The sequence below is a fragment of the Sinohyriopsis cumingii genome, chromosome 15, assembly GCF_028554795.1.
Source record: "Sinohyriopsis cumingii isolate HCF-2022 chromosome 15, ASM2855479v2, whole genome shotgun sequence".
Lineage (NCBI taxonomy): Eukaryota > Metazoa > Mollusca > Bivalvia > Unionida > Unionidae > Sinohyriopsis > Sinohyriopsis cumingii.
Window position 1 is genome coordinate 88,369,845 of NC_142975.1, and position 22,158 is coordinate 88,392,002.

The window sequence follows — 22,158 nt, forward strand, 5'->3', positions numbered from 1 at the left end:
ATCTTGGTGAAAAGACAATTCAGCACAGGACTGAGTATCACCAGAACACAAGTTTCCCAAAGCTGATATTGGAAGTGATCATGATTTATTAATGTTAATATTTTGCCTCCACCTGAAAATGATCAAAAACCCTTACCAACCAAAACTTAGATTTGACCTTAAAAAATTAGAGATCCAAAAGTCACAGCAGCCTTCCAAGTAATGATCGGTGGCAAATTTTCACCTCTGATAACCTAGGGCAACCAAGTTATCAAGCTAGAGTCCTTAACAACCATATTAAATACAGCTGAGACTGGCACAGCCAGAGATCACTGGCAAACATTGCTGAACAAAGAAACCATGAGTCATAATAGATGTTCTTGAAATATGTGACAAAAGAAGAGAAATGAAAAAGGAGCAAAGAGATCATGAGGGAGCTAACAATTACAGAGAGATAAACAACATGATCAGGAAAAGCATGAGAAAGGCAAAGGAGTCCCGACAGAAAGACAATGCTGTGAAATCAAGGACAGTCTGAGAAGAAACAACAGCAATAAGGCATATCAACTGGTGAAAGATCTTACAACCATGAAACAAGGGAAAACTACCACCATCCAAGACAAATCAGGGAAATGCCTCAAAGAAGATCAAGAGATCCTCAGGCAATGGACAGAATACTGCTCAGAATTGTAGAATAAAAAACTCAAGGAGATCCAAGAGTACTAAACTGCCCTAAGGCAGAAGAAATTGATGTCAACCCCCTTCTTTGTGAGGAAGTAAAGATGGCAGTTAGGTCACTAAAGAAAGGAAAGTCAGCTGGCATTGACAACAAACAAGCAGAGCTCATTCAAGCAGATGGAGAAAAGATAGTCACAGTCCTAACAACAATCTGCAACAAGATAAGGCAGACTGAAGAATGGCCCATCACATGGACTCTTTGGTCATCAGGCTCTCCAAGAAATGAAACCTACAACCATGCCAAAACCACAAAATCATCAGTCTGATCAGTCACCCAAGCAAAGTCATGCTGAAGATAATTCTCAACAGACTAAAGCCTCAAGCAGAGGAAGCAAAACATCAGCTCAGACTTGATAAGGGTTGTTGAGAAACTCTGTGACAAAGCCACCAGTGCTGTCCTCATTTATGGCAGCAGAGGAGATTGGTTCTGAACAACAGTATGAGTCAGACAGGGATGTATACTGTCACCTTCACTATTCGACATTATCCTGGAAATGATCATGAAGTATGCCTTACAAGACCACGAGAGCACAGTCAGCATCAGAGGAAGAACAATCACCAATCTTCCCTTCACAGATGATATTGATGGCTTGGTAGGAGATAAAAAAAGAACTGGCTGATTTGGTTGAGTGCCTGGACACAACCTGGTGGTAGTTTTCCCTTGTTTCATGGTTGTGAGATCTTTCACCAGTTGATATGCCTTATTGCTGTTGTTTGTGGCATATGCTGTAGCATATGGTATGGAGATTAGTGACCAAAAAAAACCCCTTCAAACTGATGACAAACACCAATGGCATCAATGCAGAAATAAAGGTCAGTGGAAAGAAGTTTCAACAGTCACAAGCTTCAAATGCTTGGGATTAATTATCACAGATGAGGGCTCCAAACCAGAACTTGTTTGCTGGATTGCCTAGACAGCAGCAGAAATAACAAGGTTGAGACCAATATGGAAGGACACCAACACTGCTCTTGGTTCCAAAATAAAGCTGATGTGCTCCTCTATTGTCATATCCATTATTCTGTATGCTTGTGAAGCATGGAATCTCACATCAGATCTACAAAGCTGAAATCAAACCTTTGAAAAAAGATGATACTGCAAGATCTTGGGCATCTCATACACTGACCATGTAATCAATAAAGAAGTCCACAACATGATCCAACAAGCCATCAGACCCTATGTAAATCTCTTGAACACTGTGAAAAAATGCAAACTGAAGTGCTACAGTCATGTCTCAAGATCATCTGGACTGGCAAAAACAATCTTGCAAGGTACAGTGAGAGGGTACAGATGAAGAGGCAGACAGAAAAAGAGGTGGGCAGACAGAGTTAAAGAGTAGACAGGCATGGGGTTTAGGAGATTCCCAAAGAGCAGTAGAGAACAGGGAAAAGATGGAGAGAATTGGTTGTGAAGTCATTTGTGGTGCCCCAATTACCTCTTGGGTTATGATGATGATGATGGTGACGATGATGATGATGATGATGATGAAAAGAAGGATAAGTGTACATTTTTAGGTGACTTAGTTGCAACTTCACCTGGTAGCATGACCTCAGTAACAGGTATGTATTACTTATAATAAAAAGAGACTTCAAATGTCCTACCTGATTACATGTCTATTAGATGGGGGTGTAGGCTACAGGAGTTTTGTATAAATTGCATAAAATTCACAATTATAAAGGATCCCCACTTTCTACTACCAATTGCATTCTCCTTACACTCCATTAGAGATGCAAGCCAGGCATGTTATCACACCCTCATATTTTGCAGGTCCAAGGAGAAATTTCTACATACTTATTATTTGTGGCAAAGAATATATCCTTTACATTTTGTTCTTTAACATCTCCAGTGTAAAATGAATTGCAGTATACCAGCCTAAGGGTATTTCAATAAAAGGAATCATATGGCTGTACCTGAATTTGAATTTATACAAAAAAAATGTGTGGAGTCCAGTGTGGTAAAAGAGATCCATGTCAGAACATAGGGTAATATATATTGCTAGTAACTCTGAACTTACTTAACCTTGATCCATACATAATTGAGAATGTTTTTGAAATGCATTAAAAAACTGAATTTTCCTGACCTATTATTTCTGAACCTATAATTTCAACTAAACAAAAGAACACTTAACTATGTCCAAATCAAAATAATTTTTAGCATTCCTGATATAAGCTGACTTCGAAATCTACGAGAGAAATGAATCTAAAATCTTTATTACCGCTAGTCAAACAAATCTAAATAATTTATTAGTCAAATCAAATAATTGTCATCAACAAAATTAAGTTGAAAATGTTTTTATCAATGATATCTTCTATTTTATTAGATAAGGCTCTTTATGTAACTATGCTGACAATAACACTTTCTCCTCACCAGATTTTAACATTCTGAGTAACACACTTGAATCAGAGTTGAAAACTGATTCATTGGTTCACTGCTAACAAAATGCAAACCATCCCTGAAAAGTTTCAAGCACTAGTTGTTGGTAAAAAGACATTCAACATACCATGATATGTACCATGGTATACCACAATATATTAGGGACCAACAACTCAATGTTCTGTAGCAGGGGCATGACACTTTTTGGTTTCATTTCTGTCAGTCAATAGCTGTAAAAAAATATCTTGCTTTGATTTAAAGCAAAATAACACCATGTTATATCCATGATATTATTAGTAAAAGAATATTCATTATCTTGAGATAAAAGAAAAGAAAATATATCAGCTAAAAGAAAATCACAGCCAGTCCCTCACATCAGTTAATTGGTCAGTACCTTACAGTAGATGAATTTGCTATCTGTATGTTAAGTCCTGTGTAAGTTGCAATTCAAAAGCTGAAACTAAAGTTCCACTAGTGTTGATACTGTGAAAGACATCTTGCTGTCATTAGAGAGCCTACTGATAAAAATAGCAAGCACTGAAAGTGAAGCCTACAATTTTCTGGTTATACTGTTGATATAACAGGCAAGAAAACTTTGAGTGGGATGCCAACACCTGGGCAAGATATTTGTCAGAAAGGGTCAGTAAACATTAATTGATCCATGATATTATTAGTAAAAGAATATTCATTATCTTGAGATAAAAGAAAAGAAAATATATCAGCTAAAAGAAAATCACAGCCAGTCCCTCACATCAATTAATTGGTCAGTACCTTACAGTAGATGAATTTGCTATCTGTATGTTAAGTCCTGTGTAAGTTGCAATTCAAAAGCTGAAACTAAAGTTCCACTAGTGTTGATACTGTGAAAGACATCTTGCTGTCATTAGAGAGCCTACTGATAAAAATAGCAAGCACTGAAAGTGAAGCCTACAATTTTCTGGTTATACTGTTGATATAACAGGCAAGAAAACTTTGAGTGGGATGCCAACACCTGGGCAAGATATTTGTCAGAAAGGGTCAGTAAACATTAATTGCTCTTACTCAACAAACAAGAAAATATTTAGTGAACTTGAGAAATTACATCAAGTTCTGACAGAAAACAAGTGCACTCCTGAAAATCATAGGATTTTTTGCAGTTTTACAAAGGAATACATATACTTAACAAATTCACATGTGGTAGTAAATAGCTTTTTTTTTATTTGAAAATTTTCTAAAAGTTGGATTTTGCCAGAATATATATCACAGCATTCTATTTGGCCACCACAATGGCATATGTGACAAAATACATTTTTTAAAAGCATTTTCTTATTAATAATGAAAACACACGGGTAATATCATAAAAGTCATAACATTCCTTACTGGTGGAAACAACCAATGTACAGGTACAGTGAAAAAGTAGTGTTACATACCACTAGAAAAAAATATTGTGGAATATTTGTATACAGGTAATACTGCACACGTCTACTAATCATTTACCCTAATATTAGCTTCTTTTTTAAGTATGGAGTATGCATATCAGCATGTTTTTTAGTCCTCTTAGGTGCTTCTGCATTTATTTTATTTTAACCAATAATTTTTCTTGCTAATCATCCATGTTGTAATGCCTCATTTTTGATTTATGTAATGTTGGTAAAAAGCTCATTAGAGCTTATGTTGAATTGTGGTTTTAAATTATGCCAACGTCGATTAAACCTTATCGTAAATTCTTAACACCTTTATAAATTTATATGCAACAAAAGTTTTTACTGCACAAAATTTTCCACATGCATTTTCTTAGATAATATATTTTATGTACATGTAATAAAGTTTTTTGGAAATTATATACTGTTGTCATGTATATAGTCATGTATATAATTATATACTGTTGTCATGTATATAGTCATGTATATAATTAATGGATATAAAGGCTTTTCCAAGACAATGTACATAACAGTCATACAGGCCGATTCAAGATGGACACAATATATGGGGTACTGTTGATAGGTCACTTGTAATCAGTAATAATCACATTCCAACTCGGCCATCATGGATTAATCTATCATCGATTTATAAAAGGACTAACATTCTCAGGTTGCAGTATCATTGCAACAGATGTCATAGAGAAAGTGTGTTTTTTTTTTTTTAATTCTTACCTGAACTCTACAAACAAAATGACAGAAAATCTAACATGGTCCATATTCCAAGCAATATTTAATTGATCCAGCCTTGCTACATTTTCTGGATTCATTCCAGATGACAATCAAAATGTTGAGAACAATCCACACATAAAGGTGATTCCTGACTTTGTAAATATTAAGGATAATCAAGACAGTGTAACACTTCATGCTGATCAATAATCTAATGATGACCAATTTTCAACTCAACAAATCCTCCAAACAACATGGATATGTTTATAAAATGAAAAACAGGTAGCATATGCTCAATCTTTCCAACAACCAATACTATTCTGATACAAGGAAATGGATATTTAGCTTGGATCTATAATGGCTTCTTTGAATTACGTGACATGATAAACAACTACACCAACATTATATCATTGTTGCTAGCCAAGGTTTTGATATGATAACCCTATCTACACCTTGGTGTATTGAGCAGATATTTCTGTACTTTTGGTCTGTGAATTTCATTGGATGTGGCGACAGTAGACAGGGTTATTATATCTGAACCTATTGGCTAGCAAAGATGGCATTATATCAGCATAGACATCTCCCACTAGACCAAGGGTGGGCAAAATATGGCTGATGGGATCCATTGATTTACATCATAGGGTGTGGCTTTAAAAATCACATATCTGGCCCACACTGTGGATGAAGTTGCCCATTCGTGTACTAGACCCATAACTTCTACCCAAGGATGTGGCAAGCAAGCAATACTCAGTTTTCCACACCTACACATGCATGGATTGATACAAAGTCAAACAATGACTAAATTCATTATACCTCCATCTGCCCAAGAGCAGGCAGAGGAATCAGATGTAGAGGACTGAACACAGTGTAGAAAATGAAGAAGTTATCAATATCAAGATTTACATACTGATAAATGCTAAGATACTGTTTTTGTCCTGAAGGCACAAATACAAGAACTGAATCAACCAAAGCAAAAACTGTTCAACAATAATCATTAGGGGTATGGCAATAAATAGAATGTCAACAGTATTCCATGTTAGAATATTATTTTTCACAAGCCCACTAACAAAATAAACTATAACAAGTTTATTGTTTTATCAGAAATATGCACAGGATAAAATGAAACTAAGTGTAAATGCACAAAACCAATCCACTATTTTAATTGTCAAAAACCACTCTATGATCCTGAAAGAAATACAAAGTGTAACAATTCAAGTACTAAGTTTGTTGTCCTCACTGATGTATTTTCATCAATTAAAATTGTTAAGATCTGATGAAAGAATAGTTTTTCTGAAAAGCAGTTCCTGTTTTTAAATGTATCAAAGGATATGCTACTCAGCACTTGACTAAGTTATTCAACAAAACGTCTTCTCCTGATAATATAAGATCGAATTTTAACAACAATTTAGAATTACCAAAACCTTGCATTGAACATTTCAAAGGAAGTCTACAGTATTCAGGGGCTAAAATATGGAACTCACTTCCTGCTCACATTAGATCTGCTGATACAGTTAAATCCTTTAAAAGTATGTACATGAAGTATTTCAAACCTACATATTAATGAACAAATAAAAGTTCAATTTTTTTTGGATTTATCTCAATTTTACTCTTCAAATCTATCACTGGCTTGTTTTGCATCTTTTATATTAGCATTTTGATAAATGTCTAATATATTTATATATATAAACTCGGTGCATGAACATATCTCTACCATTGTACCTAATAATGTTTTATGAAAAAGTATAATACTGACGTTAACTTTGATGCATCTCACATTGTTTACAGAATAGCCAAAAGGTATATCTAAGCAGAAGTGATTATTAAATGCTATATGTAATCATGAAGATCTTGCTGAAAGTCTTTTCAAAACATAGTGGAGAGATGAAACAAAAATTTATATATGCGCCTAAATCCTCCGACTTTCATAATGTATTTTAGTAGATGTTCTTACCAGCACTTGTAAACAGTTATTTTCATGAGAGAGAGAGAGAGAGAGAGAGAAAGAGAGAGAAAGCCTGCATGATTTTTTGTGTGTAGAGGGCCTCAAGAGAGATTAGTTGTACTTAACTAATCGAGTTACCCTCTTTAAATAAAGACATTATTATTATTATTATTAAAAACAAAAGATGGATGTTTGGTCTTGTGCTAGTGACAACGAACATAACTTGTTCATTTTACTCTAAAAGTACAACAAACCTGTCCAATAATCTTATATACAAACATCCACATTTCCTTTCTGTGTCATGGCTGCCAAACAAGAGGCCACAAGTTTGAAACTTGTAGCGGCATCTCAATTTTTTCTACTTTTTTTTTGGTATTTTCATGTTCAAACTTTCTTTTAAACTTGTTCATCCCAACATTTTTATCTTTGTTTTTCACTTTTTAAATTTTTTTTATCAAAAAACTTTCTTTTATCACTCCTGTCCTAGGATGAGTTATAGCTATTACCAGAATTTTCATTGCTCTATCCTTACAAATAAGTGATCCACAGCCGAGTCATAACAAAGACTTACAAAAATAGTATTAACAGCTGTCTTGCTTGGTGCTCAGCATTAAGAGGTTAGTGTTAGGACTGGTCGGCCTGGTGTCAGGATAATGTGACTGGGTGGGACATCATGCTACATGTCTGCGGCATGATGCCCCAGTGCTAGGCATCACTATACACTGCTACATTGCAGACATTGTAGCGATATGACTGAATAATTGTTAAAGCTACATTAAAAATCCAAATCACACACACACACTCTCATTAGAAGAAGATGTCTCAGAAAAAGGTAAAGTACCTGATAATAAAAGACTCTGAAACGCTCCTGTGTCCCTTAAAAGTTTAACAGGGATGGGATTGGCCGAATCACCGAAGAGTGATATAGAACCCTTTGACATGAATGGTTCATAATTCTCCATAATAAAATCAGACTGGGGTTTGTTAGACCCAACAAATATATTGCTTTCAATACATGACCATGTCAATGACCTTGACCTCTTAGAAATAATGGCATTTGGAATAGGTCTGTCTTGATTCTGATGCTTATTTTTCAATTTGTAGAAAACAGAAATAACATGTCCTTTTTTCTTGCAATAGGTACACATAGGAAGAGGCAAGGATTTTTTATCAAGCTTATCAGAAGCTTGATTTCTCAAAGTTGTGCCAGATTGAAATTTAGAAGGGCTCATATTAGGCTGAAATACCTTTTTACCAGAAGACTGTTGACCGGAAGACTTTTTTGAGCTAAGGAGTATTTGTCAGCAGCACAATCAGAATTTTCCAAGGTTTCGACATTATGCTCATCAAGATAAGTCTTAATGTCACTATCGACATAGTTCTTGAACTATTCAAGTAATACAAGCTGTCAGAGACTTTTGTAATCTTGATCAACTTTCTTGGCTAAGCACCATCTATCAAACAACTGCTCTTTTTCTCTTGCAAATTCAAAATGAGTTTGTCCAGCTTCTTTTTATAGTTCCAGAACAAAATAAAAGCTTTTTACATGCCTAACATACATACTCCCAGTATGGCCTTAACTGAATGAATACAAAAATTTAAAATAAAAGTTGTTTACCAGAACCCTTAATGGTTCTGAATCAAAGTCAGCAACTAGATACAGTGTTTCTATTACTGGTTGTTTGTCAGTAAAATAAAAAGTCAGGTCAAACAGAACTCAACCGAATTTCTGGACAATGTCAAATCCAGTAAACAAAGTTACATTACAATAGCATGCAATTGAATAAAAAAAATTAAAACTAACAACAATAATTAAATTACATATACATAACATAGGAAACACGTTGATCATATCAACCCTTCTTTAACTTCCATTGCTGATTTCCTTTTGTTCCTCTTTGAGACCAAAAGATGTTCAATATCCACTATAGAGGCTATCAAGCTGCCTGTGTTCTTTGGTCATTAACCAAAGCACCTTATGAACCATTAAGTGAAGCTCGTTTTTGGATCTCACACTCAAAACTGTTTCTTCTCACCTTTGCCTTGGTGAGACAAAGAAGTGAAATTCATACATTGTCTGTTGACTCTGGCTGTCTTATCCCCTTACCCATAGAGATTCCCAGTCTCAGTAAAATATGCACAGGGGATGATCAAGATATAAGTTTTGTGCCCTGTGCATACTCTTCACTTCTATCTTAATGTCTCCAAAGCAAAAGGAAAAGGTAGGAAACGTCTCTATCTCCCTATTATGGGCTCTGTAGACATTTCAGCTGCCACTATCTCCTGGTGGATTGTCATGACAATGAGCCTATGAATCTCTCACTGATCGAGACCTCACCTTTATGGAACTTAAAGCCCACAAGGTTCGAGCCATTGCTACCTCATGGGCCATTTTTAATCATTCCTCTCTGGAGGATATTATGAAAACAGCTTTTTGGCACTCCCATACCACCTTTTCCTCCTTTTCCTTTTACCTTCGCTCATTAACACAACAGAGTGCAGTTTTTTTTTCTCTGTGTCCCATTGTTATTGTACAACATATTACTCAGAGAGACATGAACATTCCACAGAAGTTTACCTTTCCCTCTGTGGCGAGTACATTTAATTTCTCTGTTTTGGATCAGTTTGACATCAGCCTACCCACCTTACTGACAAATTCAGCTTAGAGATAGCGACAGGATAAGTAACTGCTGCTATTAAAATGTAGCTTTTTTTTGGGGGGGGGGTAAATTTTCATTATGCAATACTTACCTGTTCCTATTGCCGAATACCCTCCTCCCACCCTGCTTTGATATTTTGCCTAATTGTCATCTGTGAAAAAATGACATATAGGTACATCTAACTTCTGCACATGGCTATGTGACAGAGTGGTGTGCAAAAGGTCAAAGGGTCATAATGACTTTTTCTCCACTCTGGGAGGATGTATTCACATCATACGGATGGTATATTTTTGGCATGAAAATAGATTAGCTAAGCAATAGCGACAAGTAAGTATTGCATAATTAAAATTAGTTTAACCCCTCAAAAAACTACATTTCCCAGTCATCTGAACATTGCTGTGGGAGAGCCAATCAGGCCAATTTGAATAGGTAAAGTACATTTAATGGAACAAGACAATTTATCTGACGTTAGGTAGATCAGATATGGGTTGAAGAAGCCAAAGTTATTACACATCGCTGCCTTGCATGTTCATAATCTGCAGCAATGTTTCTTTGAAGTTGGATTTTACTCCATATAAAAATGTTAAATGTGATTATTTACGTAGCCAGAATGATAAAGTTAGAAACACTGTGGAACTGTGGTTCTTTTTTTATATAACATATGACAATGTCAAATATGCTAAATACTTCAAAGGAAAGATATTTTATTTTATTAACATAGTTGTTTCCTGTCATTTTCTACAAGCTCTTATGAGCAGGCAACTTAATCTCAATCATAAAATGTTGTTCATTTAGGTAAAGCACACTGACCCCTGTTGGGACCACACAAAACTGTAATTCTCAAAATCCTTCCAATACTGTCTGGAAGGTTGGTAGGTATGGACCTAGGTCTTGCTAATGTAAAACCTCACACAAATTTGGTTTGACTCCATTAAGTTCTTTAAAGCTATCAATCAAAAATGGAACTGCAACTAAAGAGCCAAGTTCCAAGTCAAACTGGGGTTGTATCTTGGTAATTCAACTTTTGGCACATTTTACCTGGGACTTAATCCAAGTAACCCCAAAGAAAGGGGCCAAACATTTTAACTCCTCTTCCAGATACTTCTGAGCAATGTACGTACCATATCTGGTGAATTTCCATTCACTAGTTTGATGAAGTACATATCTGGAGAATTTCCACCCACTGGTTTGATGAAGTACCATATCTGGCGAATTTCCACTCAATGGTTTGATGAAGTACCATATCTGGCAAATTTCTACTCACTGGTTTGATGAAGTACATATCTGGCAAATTTCCACTTAATGGTTTGATGAAGTACATATCTGGCAAATTTCCACTCACTGGTTTGATGAAGTACCATATCTGGCAAATTTCCATTCACTGGTTTGATGAAGTACCATATCTGGCAAATTTCCACTCACTGGTTTGATGAAGTACCATATCTGGTGAATTTCCACTAACTGGTTTGATGAAGTACCATATCAGGTGAATTTCCACTCACTGGTTTGATGAAGTACATATCTGGTGAATTTCCACTCACTGGTTTATGAGGATGTAAGAGTTACTGATGGATTGATGAAGTACCATAGCTGGCAAATTTCCATTCACTGGTTGGGTGAGTACATATCTGGTGAATTTCCACTAATTGGTTTGATGAAGTACCATATCTGGAGAATTTCCACTCACTAGTTTGACGAAGTACATATCTGGTGAATTTCCACTCACTGGTTTGATGAAGTACCATATCTGGTGAATTTCCACTCACTGGTTTGATGAAGTACCATATCTGGTGAATTTCCACTCACTGGTTGGATGAAGTACATATCTGGTGAATTTCCACTCACTGGTTTGATGAAATACATATCAGGCAAATTTCCACTCACTGGTTTGATGAAGTACCATATCTGGCAAATTTCCACTCAGTGGTTTGATGAAGTACATATCTGGCAAATTTCTACTAAATGGTTTGATGAAGTACATATCAGGCAAATTTCCACTCAGTGGTTTGATGAAGTACATATCTGGCAAATTTCCACTCAGTGATTTGATGAAGTACATATCAGGCAAATTTCCACTCACTGATCTGGCAAATTTCCACTCACTGGTTTGATGAAGTACATATCTGGCAAATTTTCACTCAGTGGTTGAGAAGGACATAAGAGTTACAGATGGATGGATTCATGAAGGACCATATTTGGTGAATTTCCACTCACTGGTTTGATGAAGTACCATATCTGGCAAATTTCCACTCACTGGTTTGATGAAGTACCATATCTGGCAAATTTCCACTCACTGGTTTGATGAAGTACCATATTTGGTGAACTTCCACTCACTGGTTTGATGAAGTACCATATCTGGCAAATTTCCACTCACTGGTTTGATGAAGTGCATATCAGGCAAATTTCCACTCACTGGTTTGATGAAGTACCATATCTGGCAAATTTCCACTCACTGGTTTGATGAAGTACCATATCTGGCAAATTTCCACTCACTGGTTTGATGAAGTACATATCTGGAGAATTTCCACTCACTGGTTTGATGAAGTCCATATCTGGAGAATTTCCACTCACTGGTTTGATAAAGTACATATCTGGAGAATTTCCACTCACTGGTTTGATGAAGTACATATCAGGCAAATTTCCACTCACTGGTTTGATGAAGTACATATCTGGCAAATTTCCACTCAATGGTTGAGAAGGACATAAGAGTTACAGATGGATGGATTCATGAAGGACCATATTTGGTGAATTTCCATTCATTGGTTTAGGAGGACATAAAGAGTTACTCATAGATGGACTGGTAAAGGAGATTCGAGTTACAGAAGGATGAATTAATAAAGGAGATAAGAGTTACAGATGGATGGATCGATGAAGAGTATCACAATATTCCAGACACTAAAACATTAGTAAAAAACTTAATCAATGGAGGCTAAATGAACAAAATCAGCATGTCTTGACTAACCGATCATGACTATCAACAATGATGGGCCTGAATGAATACCATTTTCTCACTGTGAACTTTGCAAACAATCTCTACATGTCCTGGATATCTTGTAATGTTTCTGCTTTATCAACCACAGTAACATTTAGGAAACATTTAACCCTAAAATCATCTATCACACAATGTCACAAATAGCAATAAAGGGACTTCATATCTAAGACATAACAGCTTTAGATTTTGTAATACACTAGATTCTACCAAATACAGAGAAGAAAATATTAAAGAACATGATAATTCCTGAAAAAAAACACTCTCATAATTGAAGACTCCATTATTACATATGTAAATGAAAGGGTCTGAAACCTTGGGTTCAAGTTAAGTGTTTACCTCGGGCAAAAACTGCTCATTTATTTGATGCTATGACAAAAATTACCTTTCTCAATATGACACCATTATAATCAGTGTTTGTGGCAATGATATAAGTAACAGTGTTTATATTGACCAGATTGAAACCAATTTTGGTAGCATCCTAAACATGTACCTGGAAAATTATAACTGCTCAGTCTTTTTATTCAGTGCATGCCTAAGAACTGATAGATATTTGTGAGTTGAATGCTCTAATTGAACATCTATGTCAGGAGTGGAATCACAAAATGATAGATATTGAACATGGATGGATTTGTGACGAAGTTGAGATTATTTCTTGAACACTTAATGGTGAAAGACAAAATTCTTCTAAATACAAAGGGTTTATCCCACTTTCTCAGTGCAGTAAATGAGATTTTCCCAATACTAAATAACAGCTATGACACCTCTAAAAGGCACAGAAATGTGTGTGTGATTTGGAATTTTAATGTAGCTTTAACGATTTTTTAGTCATATCACTACAATGTCTGCAGTGTGGCAGTTTATTGTGATGTCTAGCACTGGACATTATGCAGCAGACATGTAGCGTGATGTCCCACCCACCCACCATGATGTAGCATGATGTCCCACCCAGTCACATTATCCTGACACCAGGCTGACCAGTCCTAACACTAACCTCTTAATGCTGAGCACCAAGTGAGGCAGCTCTTAGTACCATTTTTATAAGTCTCTGGTATGACACAGCTGGGGTTCGAACCCACGACCTACCACATCTGAGGCAGATGCTCCAACCACTAGGCCACTGGAGCAGTCCCATAGAAACATAGATCACAAACATAATTGGGACCATGCAAACTGTTCTGACCATCATCAGAAAACAAGGAGATGTTTCTACTGCTTTGAACGAGGGCATAATGTACAATCATGCAGACACACAAGATAAATAGAGTCATGACTGTCTACAGTACAGACATAAAGCAAAACACTGTGAAATGTTCCACTCAAATGTGTAGTATTAGGAAAATGGCAATGAAGATGGGGCCAAAAGCTTAACAACCAAACACATTTTTCCAGAAACTTCAAAACCTCATATAAGATCTACTAAGTGTAATTCTCCCTGTAATGACAGAAAACAAACTACATACATATACCCCACTGAGTGATGATGACCATGGATTTACCTCGAGTGCAATTCCATTTGGTGCCCCCATCAATTAAAGTGACCATAATGTGTTAACTGCTATTGACATAACTGTTGAATGTGTTAATGTTTCAAGAGTCATTGAAACATCTTCTGAAGGAACAGTTGATAGTCATGATTTAGGACAATGTATAAAAGAAAATTTGGAGGAATATCATGGTTCATATATTAATAGTGAAAATATTAATTCAGATACTCTATATCATTCATCTCAAAACCATCAAGACTTAGAATTTTTTCAAAATCAGTGACTTAAGCAAGAAGGTCTCAGAATTTGCCATCTGAACATCCATTATCTTTTTCCAAAACTAGATGAAATCAAATTACTTCTTTCAGGAAATAATTCAGTAGTTGATATTTTTGCTTTCAGTGAAACCTTCTAACAAAACTTTTTTACGATGATGAACTTAAAATTCCTGACTACAGTTTTCAAAGAAAAGACTGACTTTTCCAAAAGGGGCGGTGGATTTCTTGTTTACTTTGAGGATGGCATTCCGGTCAAACATCGATATGATCTTGAGGAATTGGTATGGAAATAATCTGGCTTGAAATGAGACAAATGTCCAAAAAACATTTGTATTAGGCTGTGCATATAGACCACCAAACATTGGAAATGATTGGTATACTATATTTCAAAATAAGCTTGAAACTCTGTATATAGAAAGCAAAGAAGTCTGTTTAGTGGGTGACTTCAATTACAATTTGTTTTATGAAACCAATCAAAGGTGGATTAAAACCATGAATTCCCTGAATTATCAACAGCTAGTTCATGTACCCACTAGGATAACAGAGGAATCTGAAACACTAATTGATCATATTTATATTAACAATGCTGACAATACTGCAGAAGCTGCAGTTCCCCAATATTCCGTCTGTGATTATTATCCTATATGCTGTACATGAAAATTAAGTTGAAAAAGTAAAACTTTTCATCAAAATATATCAAATAATGAGAAGATTCAATTCACAAATATTCGTTAAAGAACTGAAAGATATCCCTTCATCAATAACTGAATGTTTTGATGACCCATCAGATGCTCTTGACAGCTGGATAGATATGTTTACTGACACACTGAGCACTCATGCTCCTTTTAGTTTCAAGAGAATCAAGCAACAAATTCAACCAAACTGGATTACAGGTGATATACTGAATGTTATTAAGACAAAGGATTGATTTAATAAGTTACAGACACTTACAGATTATGGAAAAACAGAGTCAAGTTAATGAGTCAAAAGGCAAAGAAAACTTATTATTCCACTGAAATATCAGATAGTATTTTAAAAAAGAATTCTAGAAAACTCTGGAAAACCTTCAATGACTTGAGAGGCAAATCTGTCAATAACCTGCCATTTACATGTATTTGTGATGAAAATGGTGACATTAAGCAAGAACCTCTTGAAATTGCAAATGCACTCAATGATTAGTTTGCAAATATAAATGAAAAACTTGTGGACTTCACAACTCCTAAAAGATTTTCCAGTGATGAATTAAATGAATATATTTCTTTAAAACTTAACAATGAAGAGTGCTTCAAAATCCCTAAAATAAACTTCATTTTAAATGAATTAGACCAACTTGATGTCAACAGCAGCAGGTCTAGATAATGTAAGTGCTAAATTCCTAAAACTCTCATCTCAATTGATTGCACCTTTACTTATGTATATCTTCAATCTAAGTATTTTCACAGGTATCTTTCCAAACAGGCTAGAACTGGCAAAAGTAACTCCAGTACATAAAAAGGGAGATCTTTCTGATATGAATATTTTTAGACCTATATTAGTTTTCTCATAACTTTCAAAGATATTTGAAAGACATGTTTGTAATGAATTTAGAAACTACCTGGAATCATTTAATTTGCTACATTCACAACAATCAGGCTTCTGTGAAGGGCATTCATGCCAGACTACACCAACTAGAATGGTGAATGATCGGTTAACAGTAATAGATCAAGGCAACCTTGTAGGCACAGTGTTTCTTGACCTTTCAAAGTCTTTTGACCTTGTAAATCACAAAATCCTACAGGAAAGCTCAGCATATATCAAGTTAACAATGAAAGCTTAACTTGGTTTTGATCCTATCTTGAAAGCTGACAACAACAAACTTCTATTTTAAATAAACTTTCAGAAAAGAAACTGATAAAGTCAGGTGTTCCACAAGGATCAGTTATTGGACCATTACTCTTTTGGCTGTACATCAATGATTTACCATATCACATTGAGCTATCCACCACCAACATGACTGCATGTGATATGACATTATATAACACTGGATCAACAGGCCATGAGATAGCACTTAATTAAATAATGATTTGGTAAAAATAAATAACTGGTGTGAACACAATGGTATGAAGATAAATGCAGCCAAATCAAAAGCGATGATCATAAGTAACTGAGCAAAAGTAAAAGTTGAGAAAAATTATTTCAAAGCAATGATAAAAGGTAAGGTTAGACAACAGTCTGAAAATGAAAAACTACTTGGCATCATGACAGACCATATCTTGTGTTGGAAAATACAAGCTGACATGGTCATTAAAAAAGTTAATTCACTGCTTAATCTAAGTGACCAAAATAAAATCTTATCTCCTTCAAGAACATATACCATGCCACACCTAGAATATTGTATTTCTGTCTGGGATAATAGTGTATAGAAAATCAGGAAAAATTACTGAAATTTCAAAAAAGAGCAGTTAGAGTTATTCTTGATGCTGATTTAGATCAACATATCTTTTTAAAATCCTAAAGTGGCTTCCATTTCAGCAGAGAACTCAATTTCAGAAGGGTTTACTAATCTATAAATCCTTATATGGTTTGGCTCCTTAAATGTAATTTTAAATTTATTAAAAATGAACATATGTATGAACTAAGATCCATCTCAAACAACAAGTTATATTTACCCAAACCAACTTCAGAGTTTTATAAGAAGAGTTTTGCTTTTACTGGAGCCAAACTACTGAATTCCATACCACCTTAAACAAAGTCAGCTGACACATGCCAAGCTTTTAAAAAGCTTCTTAGTCAACATCTACAGAAACAATCATTTGTATGATTTTGTTTCATTCAGTACTACTACTTTTTACAACATTGTTATCATGTACTCACCAATAATATTTTACACATGTTCACTACTACTATTTGTGTGAATCCTGTATGTACTCATCCGTGAAGCCTTGTATATATTTTATTGTAGCAGTAGATCAACTGTCAAGTTTTTAACAGCATTTGTTGTCTAAAGACACCATATCTTGTGAACACCGAGCATTATATATACATTGCTGTTGGGCATTTCTGTGCACCTAAGGTTTCCATCTCCAATACTGAAGCAGAACACATACCGAATTCAACCAACTGACGAAAATAAAATACTGCAATGCTTACCATTTGAAAAGAGGCAAGTGTTACCAAAATATTCTGTTCAAAATAAAATTAATTTTGGACACATGGGATACCAACCCTGTGTTTTCAGGACTCGCGATATGTCAGCCTATTCTGTGCACAGCTTTGATAACAAGGGCTTCTTCCTTTTAAAAGTAGTTCCTAGTGCGTGAACAACCTGAATGAGACAACCAGACTGAGATATCACCTTATACTACCTTATATAAAGTTAGCTGACACAAGCCAAGCTTTTAAAATGCTTTAGTCAACATCTACAGCAACAATCATTTATATGATTTTGTTTAATTCAGTACTACTACTTTTTACAACATTGTTATCATGTACTCACCAATAATGTTTTACACATGTTCACTACTACTATTTGTGTGAATCCTGGATGTACTCATCCGTGAAGCCTTGTACAATATTTTATTGTAGCAGTAGATCAACTGTCAAGTTTTTAACAGCATTTGTTGTCTAAAGACACATATCTTGTAAAAATTGCACATTATATATATATTTGTACAAATGTCAAAAGGCCTCATGGAAGATTGGTCAGTTCACCAAATGAGTATCTTCTTTAAATAAAGTCATTACTATTATTATTATTATTATATAACATTATTATAAAATAAAAGTGATGGAATCAAACAAAGATAATTTAGAAAGATTTTATGCCTAAAATAAAAGTTATGGAATGTAAGTAAGATAATTTAGGATGATTTTATCCCTAAAATAAATGTGATGGAATGTAAGTAAGACAAGTAAGGAAGATTTTAACCCTAAAAAGAAAATGATGGAATCTAAGATAATTTTAAGGACTGTTCCAGTAAAACATACACCTCCATGGGTGAAGGCATTTTCAAAATCAACCAACATATTGTTAGAAATTAACATCCATCGTCTGATGCATTTGTATCTAAAATCATTGCCCCCAACAGAAACATATTATTTTACATAATTTCTGGCTAGGAGTTAATGGGCAACTGAAAAGATTTTAATATTGGGTTGGAGACAGAAACGATTTAAATGACAGCTGACTGGATATAACATGTACTGAATTCTTATAGATCATATAATCTGCTGCATATTTTTATTTTTATTAATCCTTTATAATCAATCATTTTTTGTTCTTTTGTTTGTCTATCTGTCAGCCATGTATGTTTCTGATACTTTCTAATCACAGTTTTCTTGGTGGCTTAATTATTTGTAGATTTTGTGGTTCAGTCACCTAATTCCTACTAATTCAAGGTCCGTGAATATTGATTTTATAATAGGGATTTCTGTTATATTACTAAAATCAAGAACTTGTGTATTTTAAACTGTCTTAAAATCAACACTGTTGTAGTTAACTGTTTAATGTCAACACGGCATCGTCATCAACAATTGCCTAACAGTAACATGCTGGACTTTGAATCCAAGAGTAGCAGGTTCCACCTTCCACTTCTAGTCTTTTGTATTTGGTGCATGCAAGTAAATTGATGAATAAAATCGAATGAAGGACCCAAGATATTGACCGTAATACATACCAGTAATTTTTCTGTAATTACAAAACTTATGATAAACATTTTGCAAACATGAAAATTGAAAGAGAGACTCCTTTTTATAGCGATCTTGTAAGATGGTCACAATCTATGAGTAATACTTTTGTGCCCTGATGATAATAATGAATACAAAGAAACAGTACAACAAATTTATTTCTTTACAATTGTTTATAGATCTGTGATTATACATTTCTAATTTAACAATTATTATAGTACAAACATCTTGCACATATGCAAAATTCCAAGTCCATTGTTGTGGTTGCCTCTGTTCTGGTTCATTTTAGTGATTTTATTCATTCGTATTGTTTGTCTTGCTTCAGATATATATCTGAATTTGTCACATGCTTATCCAATTACTATGTTATTTGTTTGTCAACCTGAGAATGTGTATACCAGTGTGAAATGTAACTGGGAGACTGAATTGCAACATAGCAAACCTCTATATTTTGGATGTATTCTGCTTGGATTTCATGTTTCCATAGAAAACTTGAGAGTCCATTAACTCCCAATTTTTGTACACCCTAATATGGCCATGCTGACCAAACACACTGTACAATAATGTCTGAATAACATGAATTGAATACCATGGAATAACTTGGGACCAATAAAATCAAAATAACACAGTCAAGTTCTCTCCCCTATAAACTGATTTGCCATGAGTTAGACTGCTAAGAAGGGGTTAGTCCAAGTTTCATCTGACCCTTTCCTCTCCATTTCTGATATTTTGACATTTATGTTTGGGGTGTGAGATCAGAGCCCACAGCCTATGGAAAATATAGAATTCACTGCCACAGCACAGTGCTGGCACAGGGTAGCCACTTACTAGCAGGCATACCAAACTTAAACAACCTAACATCAAACCATACTGTTATCCATATTTAATTTGTATTGTTTGTTGGCATTTTCAGTGATTTAAGTTATGTATATCTGTATTTTATAATTGACCTCAGTCCAAAATCAAGTTAATTTTCTACCTGACCAGTGACATTTATTTATTTTGTAAACATAATACACAGCTAATTTCTCTATGATAAAAGAGTGGGTCGGTGGTTCTTTCCTGGGTTTTCCAGGGTTCTTCCTCCACCAGTTATACTGGCTGCCATGTATAGCCTCTCTTGTGCTGAAAAATGGCGTTAAACCCTAGAACAACAAAAAAAAAAAATCTATGATAAAAGAAGAAATATCCACACCATTATTAATGGAGGTAAACATGTTAATTTGACTCTGAGTCTAAGACATTAATTTTCCACTTGGAAATTCCTAAACTTGTTGAGAACGTTGAATATTTTAGAGAGGAGACCTACATCTTGGCTTTATTATTGTGTATTAACTTTTTATATCAATGTTGAAAAATTACTCATTCCTATCCTACCTTAACATCCAAAGTGGAATCAGTCTTAATGTTGTGTTCAGTTTTTAATCTGGGTGTTTTTTTTAAATTAAATTATTATTCCCTGGAATTACAAAGTCATCAATAATATTCTTGGACTAAAGAATTAATTTGGAATTATAGTGAATTAATTCAAGGACCTTCTGGATAATACTACTATAATACATCAAAAGACTGTTAACACATTGCCACAGTCCAGGCCAAGGGCATATTAGCACATTCAAGACTACAGGCACATCAACACATTCAATATTGGAATTTATTTGGAATGCCACTGCAATTCAACTGGAACTTCATACATTTGGACTTGTGATAGAACTGTTAGGACTACTTGGGATTTCATTCACAATACTGAAACTTCTTTTTAAAGTTTTACTTTGTATTCTAGAGGAATTATTTATTTGTTGAATTTTACAACACTTACTGGTTTTTGCTCTTTTCTGTTACTTAGTTTAAGACTACAGAGTCATAACACATACTGCATGAGATCGATAGGAAACTGATTTATTTATTTTCTCCAAAATTGTGAGCATAACACTGGTTGCCTTTAATCTGCTGACAGATAAGACACAACAACAGCGTTGATGAAATTGGACCCGATACTTACCATTTGCATTGTTAGTCATATGACTACCCAAATCTCACAACATACATGTCCATGACATCAGAGATCCAATAGTCACATGATATCAACAAATTAAACCTTTTCCAATGTTGTTGCACAAACAAATTGCAAAAATATTAAATGAAAGTCATATAAGGACACAATTACTGAACATATTTTTCAAAGAATGACCAGAAACCCATTGTTGTTGCAGCAACCTGGAGAAAGCCAGATCCATCAAACAAAGAAGACACATCAACACAGTCCTGTGATACCATAAAAAGATATTATTAAATAATAGTAACACATGCTCTCTGCTGGGTGAATCTGGCTTTCTCTATATTGTGGTGACAATGACTGTTTTGTGGTCGTTATTCTTGGAAAAAAATCTGTTCAGAATTAAGTGTCCTTTCATATTATTTTTATACAAACATTACATGACTTTCATTCAACATTTTTGTGGTGTGATATGTTTTATTGGAACAGTTCCAAGACAAATGTAACAAATGTCATGATATTTGATTCTTACCTCACTCTTTTCCCATTTGTGCCCTGTACCAACAATTGCCAAGATGACAGGAATCTGAAGAGTTTTCAGGCCAAAGCGAAACTCCATCAAACAGTTTTGGGACTCAACATACTGTCCAAAAGAAGAAAAAAGACTGAGAAAAAATCTCCATGGTTTGATATTTATCCATCAAACTATGTTTATCCCTCTGTCTCTATTTTTGTGTCTATATTATTCCTGGTAGCTATACTTAAGCAGAAACCCTGAGAATACCAGTCCAGTAACTCAAGATTTACGAACGTTAATGGGTATCAGGATGTACTGCCACAAAGTGAGTTGAACCAGTGATACAGTAGTAATAAACTGAATCCTCTGTATGTTCTGCCACAGCTCGAGCCTAACCAGTGATACAATAG

General features: G+C 34.8%; 1 protein-coding gene across 1 annotated transcript in view; it reads right to left on the minus strand.

The window, feature by feature from the left end:
• The window catches only part of LOC149782265 (uncharacterized), a 231,580-nt gene that overhangs the window by 47,031 nt on the left and 162,391 nt on the right, over positions 1 to 22,158 (minus strand). Inside the window, exon 19 of the mRNA XM_089935106.1 lies at positions 21,764 to 21,874. Coding sequence (XP_089791232.1) covers positions 21,764 to 21,874 — 111 coding nt within the window. The remainder of the gene's footprint in view (positions 1 to 21,763; positions 21,875 to 22,158) is intronic.